This window comes from Carassius carassius, chromosome 46 (assembly GCF_963082965.1).
Source record: "Carassius carassius chromosome 46, fCarCar2.1, whole genome shotgun sequence".
NCBI classification, from domain to species: domain Eukaryota; kingdom Metazoa; phylum Chordata; class Actinopteri; order Cypriniformes; family Cyprinidae; genus Carassius; species Carassius carassius.
Window position 1 is genome coordinate 26453176 of NC_081800.1, and position 15964 is coordinate 26469139.

Sequence of the window (15964 nt, forward strand, 5' to 3'; positions counted from 1 at the left end):
CAGATGTTTCGGCGTGAGGACTGCGCAGAACCTCTCACCACGTACCAGCAGAGACTGAAGGAGGTTTACACGCCGCCCGAGGCCCAGAGTGGCAGCCAGGAGCCCACGCTGCCCGGAGACGTGTTCAGGTGAACACACACACCCACAAACACACCTGACCACCATAACATCCCACACTCATCAATGTGCTTCATTTACAGCTATTCAATCATCTTACTGGAGATCGCCACCCGGAATGATCCAGTGCCGGTGAGCTTGTGTGTAGACCAGTACAAAGTTTTATTTATTTATTTATTTATTATTATTTTGTTAAACCAAATAAGAATGTTGCCTCGTCAACTATCTGAAACAAATCAGTTTAGGTTTTTTACATTGGATTTTTATATCATATTTCAGTAAATGTCTATATCATGTAGAGTAACAGTAATGTGTGTTTCCCGTCTGTGTGTGAGGCGGAGGACAGCTCTCTGGACTGCGCCTGGTGTCCTCCGCTGCCGGAGCTGATTTCGGGGAAAGCCGACAGCACCTGTCCCTGTCCTGCTGAATATGCTGAGGTCCGACACATTGCAAATCACACATTGTATGTTTTTACTTTGTGAAAATGTCGCCTGGTTTTAAGAGCAGTAATGACTGTTTACATCCTCGGCTCTCAGTGCATCACGTTTCCTTCTTGAGCATCAGTGGATGTTTGCAGCTCTTGTAATAGTTGTGTTTGAGTCCCAAGTATCAAAAGATGGCTAACAGAATCCTACAGTCATCATTTAAAGAGCTCTAATACTCTGAGGAAGAAACAACAAGCATCAACGGCAGTAGAAACGGCTCAGCTGATCTCATGAGAATAATCTTGGCATGTGTTGTGTATTCAGCCGTATGAACGTCTATCATCCTCTCGTCCTGGCAGCTGATTCGTCGATGCCGTGCTCATAACCCCGCCCACCGGCCCACCTTTGAGCAGATACGCAAGTTTGTCAACAGAATCAACCCTCACAAAGTCAGTCCTGTCGACATGATGATGGAGCTGGTCAGTGCAACACACACACACACACACACACACACAATCATACATACAATCATAACAAACCTGTGTGTGTGTGTGTGTGTGTGTGTAGATGGAGAAGTACAGTAAACATCTGGAGGTTCTGGTCGGTGAACGGACACAAGATCTGATGCTGGAGAAACAGAAGACTGACCGACTGCTTTACAGTAAACATACCTGACACTTGACTGACAGAGACATGAAAGATTCATCATAGAGATCATTAAACAGTGATCATAACTGACCGGTCCTGATCTGTGCTCCAGTCCAGTCACATTTATTAATATAGCGCTTTATACAATACAGATGGATTCTTTTACAGTAATAAAAGATGTTAGAGAGTGATTCAGTGATGTGTGTCAGTGTGCTTGTGTTTTACAGCAGGTGTGTGTGTGTGCGTGCGTGCGTGCGTGTGTGTGTGTGTGTTTCAGGTATGCTGCCTAAACAGGTGGCTGATGACCTGCGACAGGGCAAACCACTACAAGCCCAGAGTTACGTCAGTGCCACCGTGTTCTTCAGGTACACACACACACACACACACACACACACTCGTGCACACACACACACACACACACACACACACACACACACACACACACACACACACACACACACTCACTTGTGCACACACAAACACACACACACACACACACACACACTCGTGCACACACACACACACTCGTGCACACACACACAAACACACACAAACTAACACGCACACACACACACACACTCACTCGTGCACACACACACACACACACACACTCATGCACACACACACAAACACACACACACACACACACTCGTGCACACACACACACACACTCGTGCACACACACACAAACACACACACACACAAACACACACACACATACACTCGTGCACACACACACACACACACTCGTGCACACACACACAACACACACACACACACACACACACACACACACACACACACACACAAACACACACACACACACACACACTCACAGACACACACACACACACACACACACACACACACACACACACACACACATTTTAAATCAGTTGTAAATGATCTCACTCTCAGTTCATCTGAGATCAGGATGAGTGTGTTTCTTCATCAGGCATCAGTGTCTCATCAATGGATGCTCTGCAGTGAATGGGTGCCGTCAGAATGAGAGTCTGATAAAAACATCACAATAATCCACAGCACTCCAGTCCATCAGTGAACATCTGGAGAAGACAAAAGATGAAACAAATCCAGCATTTAGATGATTTTAACTCAAACACATAGAGTCTATAATCCATAATAACACTTCCTCCAGTGAAAAAGTGTTCTGGTCTGAATCAGGAGAGAAATCTGCACAGATCAAGCAGCGTTTAAACAGCTCTAAACAAATATGAGAGACAACAGGAGATTAAGTATTGTGAAGTTTTTATTAGCTGTTTGGACTCTCATTCTGACGGCACCCATTCACTTCAAAGCGTCCGTTGATGAGACTCAGATTCAGATTCTCTTTTGTGTCTCTTCATGTGGTTTCCGGTCTTCTTCTTAGTGATATCGTGGGATTCACGCAGTTGTCCAGCACTAGCACTCCTTACCAGGTGGTGGATTTCCTCAACAAACTCTACACCACTTTTGACGAGATCATCGACAACTATGATGTTTATAAAGTGGAAACCATCGGCGATGCTTGTACGTCGCTTCACAGTTTCCTCACAGTGTGTTAAATCTCTCAGTGGTTTATTGTCCATACAATGAAAGTCAGGAGTCCAGAGATGTTTGACATGAGGGTTTGTGCTGTAGATATGGTTGTGTCCGGTGTACCGAGAGAGAACGGGATTCTCCACGCGTCTGAGATCGCCAGCATGGCTCTGGATCTGGTGTCTGTCTGCAAGACCTTCAGAATCCCCCACAGACCACAAACCCAGCTGCAGATCCGGGCTGGAATACACTCAGGTCCACACTAAACCTGCTGTTTCAATCTCATAGATAATATGCTAGCAATATGCATGATAATAAGCAGCTAGTTAATAGTGAGAACTGGTCTCTAAACTGAAATATTACCATGCATATTAAGTCTTATTGCACTTAATACACACAAGGTTATGTCAAAACCATAAACACATTAGTTACATAAACACAGTCGGGATGTCTGTGAAGGTAAACAGCTGGGAGAGAAATCCCATGTTAATAATAGATCTGTGTATGAAGTGACTTCAGAGTAATATACAGTACTGAGCCAGACTCTTGGGTGAATAACTTCTGTAGCTTTAATAAGAGGACATGTGTAACTTGGTTTTATCTGGTGTGTGTTTCAGGTCCAGTGGTCGCAGGAGTCGTGGGGACTAAGATGCCGAGGTACTGTCTGTTTGGAGACACGGTGAACACGGCGTCCCGCATGGAGTCCACCAGCGAAGGTGAGAGATGCTGTCTTCATGTGATTCAGTCTTCAGTGTCACATGATCTTCAGGAAACATGAAGATATGAGGATTTATTATCGGAGCTGAAACTGTTGTGCTGCTTCAGATTTTTCAGGATTCTTTGATGCGTGAAAAAAGTTAAAAAGAAGAGCATTTATAAAAAAAAAAATTCTAATTCTAATAATAAATCATCATTTTTCATGATTTCTGAAGATCATGCGACATTGAAGACTGGAGGAATGATGATGGAAATTCAGCTTTGCATCACAGAAATAAATTCTATTTTAAAGGATATTAGGGTAGAAATAATCAGTTTATATTGTAATAACATTGTCACAGTGTCTGGGTTGTGTTCCCTGGGTGTCCACTAGGTGTCCTCCGTTCCCACGGTGTCTGTCATTATCACTTCCTGTTTCCTTATTTGGTCACCTTCCTCCTTGTTTTAGTTAATTGATTGTTCCCCACCTGTCTCCTGTTTCCCCATTATCCTTTTGTGTATTTATACCCCGTCTGTCTGAGTCTTTGTCACGGAGTCCTTGTCTTATGTGTGATACATTTCATAGTCTGCTCTCGCCGTGTGTTCTTGTTTTGTTTTCATGTTTTATTGGATTTTCTGGTTGTGACCCTGCCTGGACTGTTTACCCCTTTGGATTTGCCCTTTTAATAAATCGCACACCTGCATTTGGATCTCTCCTCATTTTTTGTATCACCGAACGTGACAAACATTTTGCAAGATTACTGTATTTTTCAGTATTTTTTTATCAAATAAATGCAGCCTTGATGAGCAGAAGACACTTCTTTAAAAAAAATTACAAGTCTTAAACGTTTGACCGGTAGTGTGTGTAGTTAAAGAAGTAGATTTAATGCGGGATTAGGAATACTTACAAACTGCAAAAAGTATGCATAAAAAAAAAAGTGCTGAATTTGCAGAATGGTCTGAAACGAGGTTAAAGCACGTTGTGCTGATGTTGTGTGCAGCGCTGAAGATCCAGTGCAGCTCCAGCACATATTACCTGCTGGAGGAGATCGGAGGATACGTGCTCACCTGCAGAGGAGTGCTACAGGTCAAGGTGAGGCAATGATCAATGCTTACCATTCACACACTTTAACAACCCTTTCTGCTTACTGTAAGACTCCTGTTTTCAGTATCTGCCCTTTTTTTTATTCTAATCTAATGCAAACATGTCTGATGGAATTAAATTAACATTTGTGAATTTGGCAGATGCTTCCTTACCGTGCATTCAGGCTATATATATCAGTATGTGTGTTCTCTGGGAGTTGAACCCACAATGCATCACCACCGAGCCACAGGAACATGAGTAAATGTGTGATATAACTAAAGCATGTTTTAGTAAGAATGCATTGATTTTTTTTTTGCATTCTGGATCCGTTTTGAGCCAAATAATCTTTATTGCATAAAACACGCCAAATCTGATCAGCAACTTCTCATTTGTGTGTGAAAATGAACATTTTGAATGTTATGTTATTGCATGAACCCCTTTTTAATAGTTACATTTTTTTTTTTAATTTTGATAAATTACACACACACACACACACATATATACATGTGGGTGTGCGATTGATATTAGTGAGACATTTTATTTGAATATTTCACTGTGTGCAATTTAAAATAAGAGTTATCAGTATTAACCCCATTGGGATGAATAGAATTGAATGAAATTCCATTGAATTTATAACTCATGAATGCTCAAAAAAATAAAATAAAAAAAATAAAGAAGAAAATAAAATAAAAAACACATCCAAACAACATGAATGTTACTCTCTGAAAGGTTTTCAGATAAATTAATTTCACCCGCATTCTTATTTTATTTTTATGCAGCAATTGTACACATTCATGTTCATTTCCAAACAAAATGCATTAAAAAAAAGCTTTTACAAAACTAACACAAAAAGTGTTTTTGCCACCTAATGAACCCGAACACGAGACATGCAACCTAAATCTAAAAATCTAAAATGCATAAATATTGTCTATTTTTTAAAGCATAAACTCTCCACTTATTAGAAATGTTTGTGTAGGGACCTGAATGCTGAACGTTATGAGGGTCAGTGTGAGTAAAGAGCCGTCTCCTGTCTCTCAGGGGAAGGGTGATATGGTGACGTACTGGCTGGAGGAGAAGCGCTCCACAGCTCCGGCTAAAGACGGCAGGATCCCTGTGACACCGCAGGAGACACACACGGAGGATTACTCCAGAATCCCAGGAGTCCTCAGCGGCTCGGACCTGATGTGTGACCCCTGACACACACCACACTCACACAGCTCTGTTTCTGTTAGGATGCTGTGTAACTTTAGCTGTGTTTGATCAGTCAGTGTTGAGACAGTGTTATAGATGTAAAACAAATGCATTTAATGATGGTGATAGGCCACTCATGTTCTTTCAATGCTTTTATTCCTCAACCACGCATTAAATTGATCAAAGGTGACATCGTTGTTCATATTCTGCAGCTCAACTGTGTTCAACATGGATAATAATAATGAATGTTTATTGAGCAGTAAATCATCATATTATTCTGATTTCACTGAAGACTGGAGGAATGATGCTGAAAACACAGCTGCACATCACAGAAATAAATTACAGTTTAACAGAGATTCACATAGAAGACTGCTTTTAGGAATTTTAATAATATTTCACATTTTTTAAATGTGTTTTTGATCAAATAAACGCAGCCTTGGTTGAGCAGTAGAGCCTTTTCCCACAAAAACTCAAAATCTTACTGAGCTCTTTGAACAGTAGAGCGAACACATACAATGTTTCAGACACAACAAACACACACTTAAGAGTTTTTTTTTTACAATCGCTATGAGTTTTTTCAATACCTTTAACAAGTTTCCTAAACTCTTAACACGGTTAGCACAACATCCGTCTTTGTAGGTTATACTATTAACACATTTCTTGTTGCTTTGACACAAAATGCATTCAGTTAACACCAATTTAAAATGCTTGAACTTTTACACACAAGCTCAACCAAGACCAAAACGATGTCATTTTACAGTCAGATTTACAAATGCTTTCACACTGTGTGTCAGAACAGATAACATAACTTATATAGGCTAAAGTCAAAGTGAACAGCTGTTCATATTGTGAATTGAAACACAAATATATTCCCTGTATTTTATTCCATTGCTAATGAGAAACAGCTGATTGCAGTTATGCAAATATATCAATCACAGCTGATGTTGAGGCTTTTTCAATCGCATGATCACTCTTTGGGGTGATCTTGTGTGGAAAAGGAAAAATATAGAGCAACACAAAAAGAAAGAAAGAAAGAAAATGCATGCATTTACTAAACCCAACAAAAGGCTTCAAAAGAATCTTTTGAATAATTATTTGATTTTGAAACATGTTTGCAGTGTTTTGTTAGACGTAGTGTATTGTGTTAGTTTATTATTGTATTTTCAAAATTAGTTTTGGGGTTTAGTTTACAATGTGTGATTTTGAGCATAAACTAATTACTCCAATATCTCACTATGTGTGATCTTATTTATAAATCTCTAGTTTTAGTGATGGTGACAAAAATCATACACACAGATCTCAGCACTACAGGTGCAGAGACCAACACACACACACACACACACACACACACTAATTGTAGATGTGGAAGAGATGAGAGCTTTTCTGAATAATCAGGCGTCTGAAGAGGCTCGCTAATGAAATGCGTGAGCGGCACACGAGCACAAAAGAGCCATTCACTCAATCATTTCATTAAGATCAGAGAGAGAACAGCAGACGCAGACACATGAAACACACACGTTCAGCTCCGCTCAAAAACAGGATCATTATCAGGCTTCTCTCCAACCAGAACTATTCAAAAAGGACATCTGTTCATTGAAATAAAATGTAAACACTAGATAATTTTTTTTTTTACAAATGTTGGGTTTAATTATAATATTGCACAAAAACTGAAATGGATATAAATGAAAGATTAAACGGTTGATGACAACCACTAAAAAACAAATTTTTTTCAATCAAACAAAAAATTTGATTGATTTATGTTATGTTACGGAGGCAACATTTTCCACTTTACTTTGATGTACAAAAATAGCAAACTGAATTTTTTTGAAAACATATGTAGGCACATAAAATAAAGACAAACCACAAGAAAATGACAGGTATGACACACTATAGTGTCCAAGCTCTCGTAGTGATGCTATAATAACACTAGAACCAACTTTATCTTTAATATTGAACTGCTAACATTATTAATCTTACTTCTTAATCTTATTTTCCATTTGTTTTGTCCATCTCATTATTACTGGTTTGTCTGAGGAATATTCCAGGATCTCTGCTCTCTCTCGAGCCCTATGTAGTGTGCTTGAGCGGTTTCTAGTGCACTACGCCACCTAGTGGCCTGAAAGTGTAGTTACACACACAGAGAAATGTGAATGAAGCAGCGAGACAGAAATCAGTCTTTATACAGAAGAAGTGGTTGTGAGGGGTTTCTGTCCTCAGCGTCTCGGCTCATGTTTGCTGAGGTTTACGTCTTGATCTTCTCTCGTTTCTCCAGCTCCCATTGTGCAGCGATTCGTGTGCCGTAGATGACGAAGCCCCACGAGAGCAGAACCAGCAGCAGAAGACCCTGCACACACATCCATCAGTTTACACAATCACAGGAATGAGATGTGTTATAAAACACACTGCTGTTCAGTAGTTAGGGATCTGAGAGATGTGTGATGAGCTTTAAACAAGTCTCTTCCGCTCACCAAGCCTGCATTTATTTGATCAGAAATACAGTAATACCATGAAATATTATGACAATTCAAAATAGTTGTTTTTTATGAGGATATCTGTTAAACTGTAGAATTTATTTCTGTGATCAAAAATGAATTAATGGAGTCTTTACATCACTTTTTATCAATTTAACACACTCTTGTTGAATAAAAGCATTCATTTCAAAAGAAAGAAACGGTAGTGTATATGCTTGCAAAATATTTATATTTGAAATAAATGCTGTTCTTTTGATCTTGCATTCATCAAATAATCCTGAAAAAGGGATTAAAGGTAAACAAATATTAAGCAACACAGCTGTAGGTGATATTGATAATAAATCATCATTTCTGAAGATCACGTGACACTGAAGACTGGAGGAACGATGACGAAAATCACAGAAATAAATTTTAAATGAGATATTTTAAATTGCAATAATATTTCATAATTTTATTGTGTTTTTCTGTATTTCTGATCAAATAAATGCAGCCTTGATAAAACCGTAAAAACCATTGAATAACTTACCGATCTCAAACTTTTGAACAGTAGTGTAGATTATTATAAATCTGAAATAATTTGATACTGAATTGTAAATCAAAATATATATACATTTAAAAATATTAATAAATACCATAATAGTATAAAAACAAAACAACAGCTAAATAGCACTGTGTATCTTGTGAGTAAAGTAAGTATAATGTATTTCTGCTCAGTCACTGATCGTCTGTGTGTTGAAGATTTCAAACTCACGATCGAGAAGATTCTGTCCAAACTGCGGCGGCTGACGCGCATCGCTTCGATTCGATTCTTTCTTTATTTCGATTTTAAAATTCGGATGAAACTCGGAGCAGCCCGTTAGCACGCTTAGCATCGCATAGCGACCGGAAGCACACGACTGGTATCCAAGACGACGACCGGAAGCCGTCACGTGTTTATGTTTCTCCAGCTCAGACTGCGCGTTGTTATATTTTCCGTCGACAAATAAAGCTAAAACAGTGATTTAAAAATAAATTACCTAAAATATATTACAATATAAAACAAATATATTAATGTTTATTATTTATACCCTACAAACAATATATGTTTGGATGAATTTTTTTGTTAAAAATTGTTATCCAAGCTGGATCTGCATTATTTGCTAATCCGTTCATTTTATTTGATTTATTTTCTGTATATTTTAATAAATGGCGGTTTATATGTCGTTAACGATAGAAAAGAAAGAACATGCTTTCTATTTGTTTGTTTAAATTTTTTCTATAATTTTTTATTAATTTTAATTAATATGTGTTTATATTTTTAAAGGGATAAAAAAAACATGCATTTCATTATTTTTAGAAAGCGATTTACTTTAGTATTTATTTATTTTCTGGTGTTTTTATAAATAAATATTTATATGTTGTTAAAAAAGAAGAAAGAACATTCATTTTCTTTGCTTGTTTTGGTATTTTTTATTCATTTTCAATTTTTGTTTATTATATTTTAGTGAATACATGTTTATATTTTTAATAAAAATTAAAAAAAATGCATTTATTCATTTGTTTTATTTCTGTTAATTTGTGTATTTGTTTTTATTAACTGATTTACTTTATTTTCTATTCTCTTTATATTTTAAAGAAAGAAGACAGAACATGCATTTAGATTTTAGTTTTCGGTATATTTTAATAAATATATTTATTTTTTTAAGAAATAATAGTTTTTACATATTTTTAAAGAAATATTATTAATATTATTATATTTTATTTGTTGTATTTTTAATCTGTTTATTTATTACTATTAATAGGTTTACTTTATAATTTATTGGTATCTTATTTAATAAATACTATGTTTATATATTTAAAAAAAATTCTATATTTATTTATTCTCCATTGTATTTATTTATTTTCATTAATTCATTCATTCCATTAATCCAGCGGTGTAGTACCGCTCCAGGCCATCAGAGGCGCGCGTGTTGTGTGCGTGCGCGTGCTCGTGCTCGTGACGCCTACCGGAAGAGACGCTCTGCAGTGTGTTTCCTGCTCCTCAACAGCATTGCGAAACCTCTCCGCTTCCATCGGTCTTTAAATGTAAATTTTCTCTTATTTTGTATTTTTATCGTGAAGGATGTGGCGCTGATGTGACACAGATGTGTTTGCGGTTTGGATGACCGCGTTTTTTCGCGCTTTTGTGATGATCAGGTGAGAATCTGCCTCATAAACCAGACATCTGGTTTATTTTTTATCATATTTGATGTCTTTATCCTTTTATTGTCTGCAGAGGTGTTTTATAATCGCTATTGTGACTCATAAAGGAAGGCAGGAGAGAGAGATAACCAATAATCATCGATCAAAACACGACAGACAGCTCGTCGCTGCTTTTTCCGGAACATTTCTAATATTTCCAGTAATTTCTTCTGATATTTTCAGCGTAATTCTCAGTATTACGGTTTTTATGCATTGTCGCTGTATTCAGAGATTCAAGAATGGATTTATTTTTTTAAATTGTTGGAAATAAGTTGATTCGTTAAGCAATATACTATTGCTTACATTATAATAAATTGTTAAAGTTTGTTAAAATAATCCTTTTTGATTGTTCAATTTGATTTAAACTGTTAAAACGTAATCTAAATGGTAAAAAAAAAAAAAAGATTCATATTTATAGGACCCTGTTTGTATTACACTAGTAACTTGCTGCTGTGTCTCATTCATAATCTGATTTGGATACAATGTAGTAAAGTCTGATGAACCTGACACTAGATATTACGAATATGCTTTTATATATACGAATATGCATAAACGTAAAGGATCTAACGAAGGTCTAACGAGTTGATGTTTCGTGTGTTGTAGATGATGGCGCCTTCTAAGATGAAGTTGCGTTCGAGGACGAGAGACAGTGCTGGGAAATCTTCTCAGCGTTTATTAGCCAACGCTTCGCCTGATTCCAAATGCCCCATCTGCCTCGATGGCTTCAAAAACGTGGCGTCACTGGACCGCTGTCTGCATCAGTTCTGTTTCCGCTGTATCCACGAGTGGTCCAAGAACAAAGCCGAGTGTCCGCTCTGTAAGCAGCGCTTCAACTCTATATTCCACTCTGTCAAAGGGGAAAACGACTTTAAGGAGTTCGTGCTGCAGCCGCCGGAGAACAGAGCGCCTGCGAACACCGATCCACCTGAGCGTGTGCTCCGCCCTCGAGTCCTCAGACGCAGAGAGAGGCGGAGCCACAGAGCGCAAATCCCCGCCCCTACTACGTCACCTCCACTGGAAGATGACGTCATGTTCGACGGCCTGATGGATGCAGCGGCGCTCGCACAGAACCAAGACGTGCTGCGATTAACAGTGCGCAGACATGGGCGGGGCGAGGGGCGGAGCCTGCGGCGCTTGTACGACCAAGACGTTGTCGCATTCCGGCGCGCACTTTACAGGACTGGCATACGCGTGCGTAACTCAGGAGACGATGGCATGCGAAGGGACATTTCCGCATCTTTTTTGCGACAAAACCCTGGCTGCCTGCGACGACTGCTGCCTTGGTTACAGCGGGAACTCACCGTTTTGTACGGTTCGCATGGCTCACTGGTGAACATCGTGCAGAACATCATCATCTCGCGCATCATGAACTACAACATGGAGGACACGGCTATCCGAGACGAGCTCCGCCCCTTCCTGCTGGCACGCACCGACCACTTCCTGCATGAGCTGGTGAGCTTCGCCCGCTCCACCCTTAATATGGAGGAGTACGACCTGCAGGCCGTTTACGACTGTCCCGCGCCCAGCTACGAGGAGGGCAGCAGCTCGGACCTTACTGTTATCGCCATCTCCGAGGTGAGACACACATCACACATTACATTTAGAAACGACTAACAGTTTATGAATTTCATGTAGTTTTCTATGAGTACGTTCTTTCAATTTATTACTCTTTTCTGTTCAATGAAGGGTCATTCCTTCTCAAGTGGTCAAAAAAATTGGTTGCTTGGCCATTTTTTTTCTTTTGGAGTGATTAACTTGTTCAGGGCCATGTGAAATCGGTTTTATTTTTTCTCCAAAAATGTTCAAATTTTTCCAAATTCTGTTTTAATGGTTAAATTAAGTTAAAAAGTTCAATTAATTGAAATAAAAAAAAAACGTCTAAGTAATTAAAATACAATTTAAGTTTAATAACCATTTATTTGAAGTTTTATGAAGATTTAATTTTTATCGCCTCCATTATGAGCGCGCATTCCCACGCGCCTACATTGGAAATAACGAACTTGTGAATATGTGAACGGCCCCTTAAAAACCTCTTTCGCTTCCATCGGTCTTCAACTCACTGAGCTACCCCGAATCAGCTCCAGATCTCTGGAAACCATGCTAAACCATAGCAGAACCCTGACTACATTTTATGGTTTGTGATGCTAAAGAACATTTCATGACGTCTCGGACAACTGTAAATTTGTGGCAACTGTGGTTTAATTATAAACGCTATCTTAAACTCATATTTACCATAGTAAAATAATTTTCTTTGCCTCTTTATTTTTGCATACTGTAAAACTTCAACCACATTGGTTGAAAATTAATAAAGGTTGAAATATTATATTAGAAGGATTCATTAGCTAATCAAAAAAGAACATTAGATTAATTATTTATTGTAATAAAAATATTCGTTAGAGTAGTCGACTAATCGAAAAAATAATCGTTAGATTAATCGACAGAAAAAATAATTGTTAGTTGCAGCTCAAATAGCCGGAGAGTGAACCAACTCCAGCAGACTAATGTTAGTGTAATCTATTAAATAAATATATAAAATACTTTTAATATGACTACATTTGTATTAAACATAATTTAATGCCGTGCATGCACATCTGCACTCTATGATGAGAGAATTCATGAGAAAGCATATTTCGGTCTATAAACATGCATTGAACAGCAAAACACGATGACTCCTCTAAACGCCTCTGATAGGCCATTGCATTTGTAAACTCAACGGAATCGTCTCTGATTGGTTATAATGCACAACACTGTAAAAACACAGAAAAATAAATATGATGTAACAAATAAGCCCTAATATTAATGAGCTAGTATTGCCAACCTGATATATAATAATAATCGTCAAAGGCATCAGCCTCAGGCAATATCTCCAAGTTTCATCAATACATGATACTGTCGTCTATCAGAACAACCCTAATCCAAGTCTTCATTGTTGTAATTTCTCACAGGATGATGATGATGATAATAATAGTGAGGACAATGTCATAGAGAATCCCTCTGCTGTCCAGGAACGTCTTTCATCTGTTGCCACAGCAAGTGGAGCGGAATGTTTGCCAAGTCAGTCAGCGTGGGATGATGAGACGCCTGGTCCGTCCTATTCAACCCTCCTCCCCTCTTCCGGCCTATCACAGGATAAGGGGGCGGAGCCAAGCTCAAGCACAGCCCCTCCCCTCGGTGCCCTCAACATGACTGACCCTGCGGCAAGTGTCGGCGTGTCAGCCAGACCGGATGAAGATGATATAGAGGAAGAGTGCCTAATTGTGGGATATGTGAAACCGATGGCTGAACGGACCCCAGAGCTGGTTCAGCTCTCCTCAGATTCATCTGAAGAAGAGCAAGAGCCAGCCGCCACTGAGACAGCGGCCTCAGTAATGAAATCAGAGGAATTCCAAGTGCAGCTCCCGTCACAGTCCCACATGAACCCCCTTAGTCCTAATTCCTTCCCAAGCCCTGCTCCCTTATGCAGTCCACATCATTTACTTCCGGATGGAGTCGGGTCACAAAGTAAAGAACAAGAGGCTGACTACTTGTCCTTCCGTGGTCACCAGTCCAAAGATGGTTCACGGTCACATTCACATGATGACTCCAGCTTCAGAGGTCACCAGAGGCACAGAAGTCATCAGCGCTCTGGCAGCAAAGAGAAGGACAAGAGTTTAGATCAATCACGGCCTGTCAAGACCCCAGATTGCTCGCCAAGCCAAACACGGAGCTGGACACAAAGCCCAACGGTGTCCATTTGGAGTGGCAGCCCCGCCTCTAAGTCACACAGTGACTGCTCTCCTTCCCAAAACAACAGCGACAGAAGTGGAGAGCATTCGCACCATTCAAGAGAGAAATTCTCGCACTCTCCTTCCTACTCCAGAAGGAGGAAAACCAAGGAAAGGAGGATTAGGTCTCCTGACTCACCTGAATCGTTCCTTGGCTCCCACCATCCCTGTGAGGCAAAGCATTGTCCTAAACGCCGTAAGCGGTCGGTCAGCAGCAGTAGTGCTGATTTGCACTCTGAAAGATCCTGCATGGACAAACCAAGTGGTAAGCGCAAGTACAAAACCCGGCACTTGGAGCGAGCAGCCCATCGGCGGCACAAGGAGAGAACCACAACCAAGGAAAAGCGGAACCGAGACAGGCGACTCAGCAGGGAACGATCTCCAAGTGTGGAGATCATCTACGAACAAAAGGCGCCTGACACACACTGTGTCCAGCGGAGGAAGAAAAGGCATCAGAAGCGAAGGAGGGAACTGCGTTCTCCCACTGTGATCACGATAGATAGTGACAGCGACCGTACCATCGACTGTCTGGACCGCGTCTTGGATGTTTTAGACCAAACCGCTGCTGACACTGAGCAAAGGGATGGGAGTCCTGAGCAAGATTCCATCCAGAATGCAAGTTGCACCTTGGATTCTTCAAATCCTCTCTCTGAGCCCTCGAGTCCCATAGGCCGCAGTGACCCAACCACTGAACGCACAGTAAACCTGGACAACTGTGTGGTGAATGAAGTCGACAACAGTAGTTCTGACTGCTCCCAAAATATAAGTGAAGGTAGCCACGAAGAGTTTATGTCCGACCCTTTCCCAGGGGCTTCGATGATAACAACCCCACCTTCGGACATGAGGCTGCTGGAAACCATCCTGCAAGATCTTGTGGATTTCCTACCGGGGGCAGAGTAGGAAATGGGGCAGAGTCCTCCCGGCCAACAGGGATCCAATTCTATCCAACAAAAAGACCAATCAGTGATGAGAGGAGATGGCAAAAATTTTGAGAATGAGAACACCGATGGAGACCAACACTGCTAACTAGAACTAAAATAGACTTTTTCTTACAGACAAAAGCTTGTCTGATGCTTATCTGAATCACTAGGTCTCTAGACGTTTTTATAAACTCATTTAAAGTTTGTATTATTACTGGAAATGGATGCTTAAGAAACATTAAGACAATGTTTTTGTCAATTTGAACATAATTATTATTATTCATGTTGTATTTATAGTCATAGTGATCCTTTTCCTTGAATCTGGTGCTTATTCACTGTGCCACAACACAACGACGATCATGTCTGGTTGGCAACTCTTTTCCACTAGCCATAACCCTAGAAGCAACAAATGCATGGGAGTTACTATCTAGACTAGCGGTTCTCAGCTTGTTTGCTTCAAGACCGAGATTGTTTGACAAGACGCAGGGCCTTTGACTAACCGAACGAAATATATAGGAAATGTTATTTTGCTATCTTACACTCTCAGAAAAAATGTGCTAAACTTGTATCTTTAGACGTAAAACAGATTGTCACTGGGGCAGTCCCCTTAAAAAGACAAGTTTTTATCTTATCTACCCTTAAAGGGTATTAGTACCTTAAAGGTGACATATCATGAAAATCTGACTTTTACAGGTTTTAAGTGCTATAAACAGGTCCCCGGTGCATCTACCAACCAAGGAAACGTGAAAACGGTTAACCCAGTAACTTTGTTTTGGTAAGCCTTTTTCTGCAATGCTCTGAAAACACGAGCACGTCTGATTTCGCTCCCTTAGTTATTACTACTAAAAGTACTAATATGCGACTTCTAGGGGTAAGTAAGGTACAAAGTTGT

The 15964-nt window shown here is 39.7% G+C and overlaps 1 protein-coding gene and 1 pseudogene across 1 annotated transcript in view; both read left to right on the forward strand.

Moving 5' to 3' along the window:
• Window positions 1–5703, forward strand: part of LOC132129560 (atrial natriuretic peptide receptor 2-like) — a 12555-nt gene extending 6852 nt beyond the window's left edge. The window contains exons 8-18 of the mRNA XM_059541184.1: window positions 4–128; window positions 201–249; window positions 453–554; window positions 902–1021; window positions 1110–1203; window positions 1468–1555; window positions 2578–2717; window positions 2829–2981; window positions 3344–3442; window positions 4424–4515; window positions 5545–5703. Of these exons, the coding sequence (XP_059397167.1) occupies window positions 4–128; window positions 201–249; window positions 453–554; window positions 902–1021; window positions 1110–1203; window positions 1468–1555; window positions 2578–2717; window positions 2829–2981; window positions 3344–3442; window positions 4424–4515; window positions 5545–5703 (1221 nt within the window). The remainder of the gene's footprint in view (window positions 1–3; window positions 129–200; window positions 250–452; window positions 555–901; window positions 1022–1109; window positions 1204–1467; window positions 1556–2577; window positions 2718–2828; window positions 2982–3343; window positions 3443–4423; window positions 4516–5544) is intronic.
• Window positions 5704–10987: 5284 nt separating this feature from the next.
• On the forward strand, window positions 10988–15213 carry LOC132129653 (E3 ubiquitin-protein ligase Topors-like; annotated as a pseudogene).
• Window positions 15214–15964: the final 751 nt, after the last annotated feature.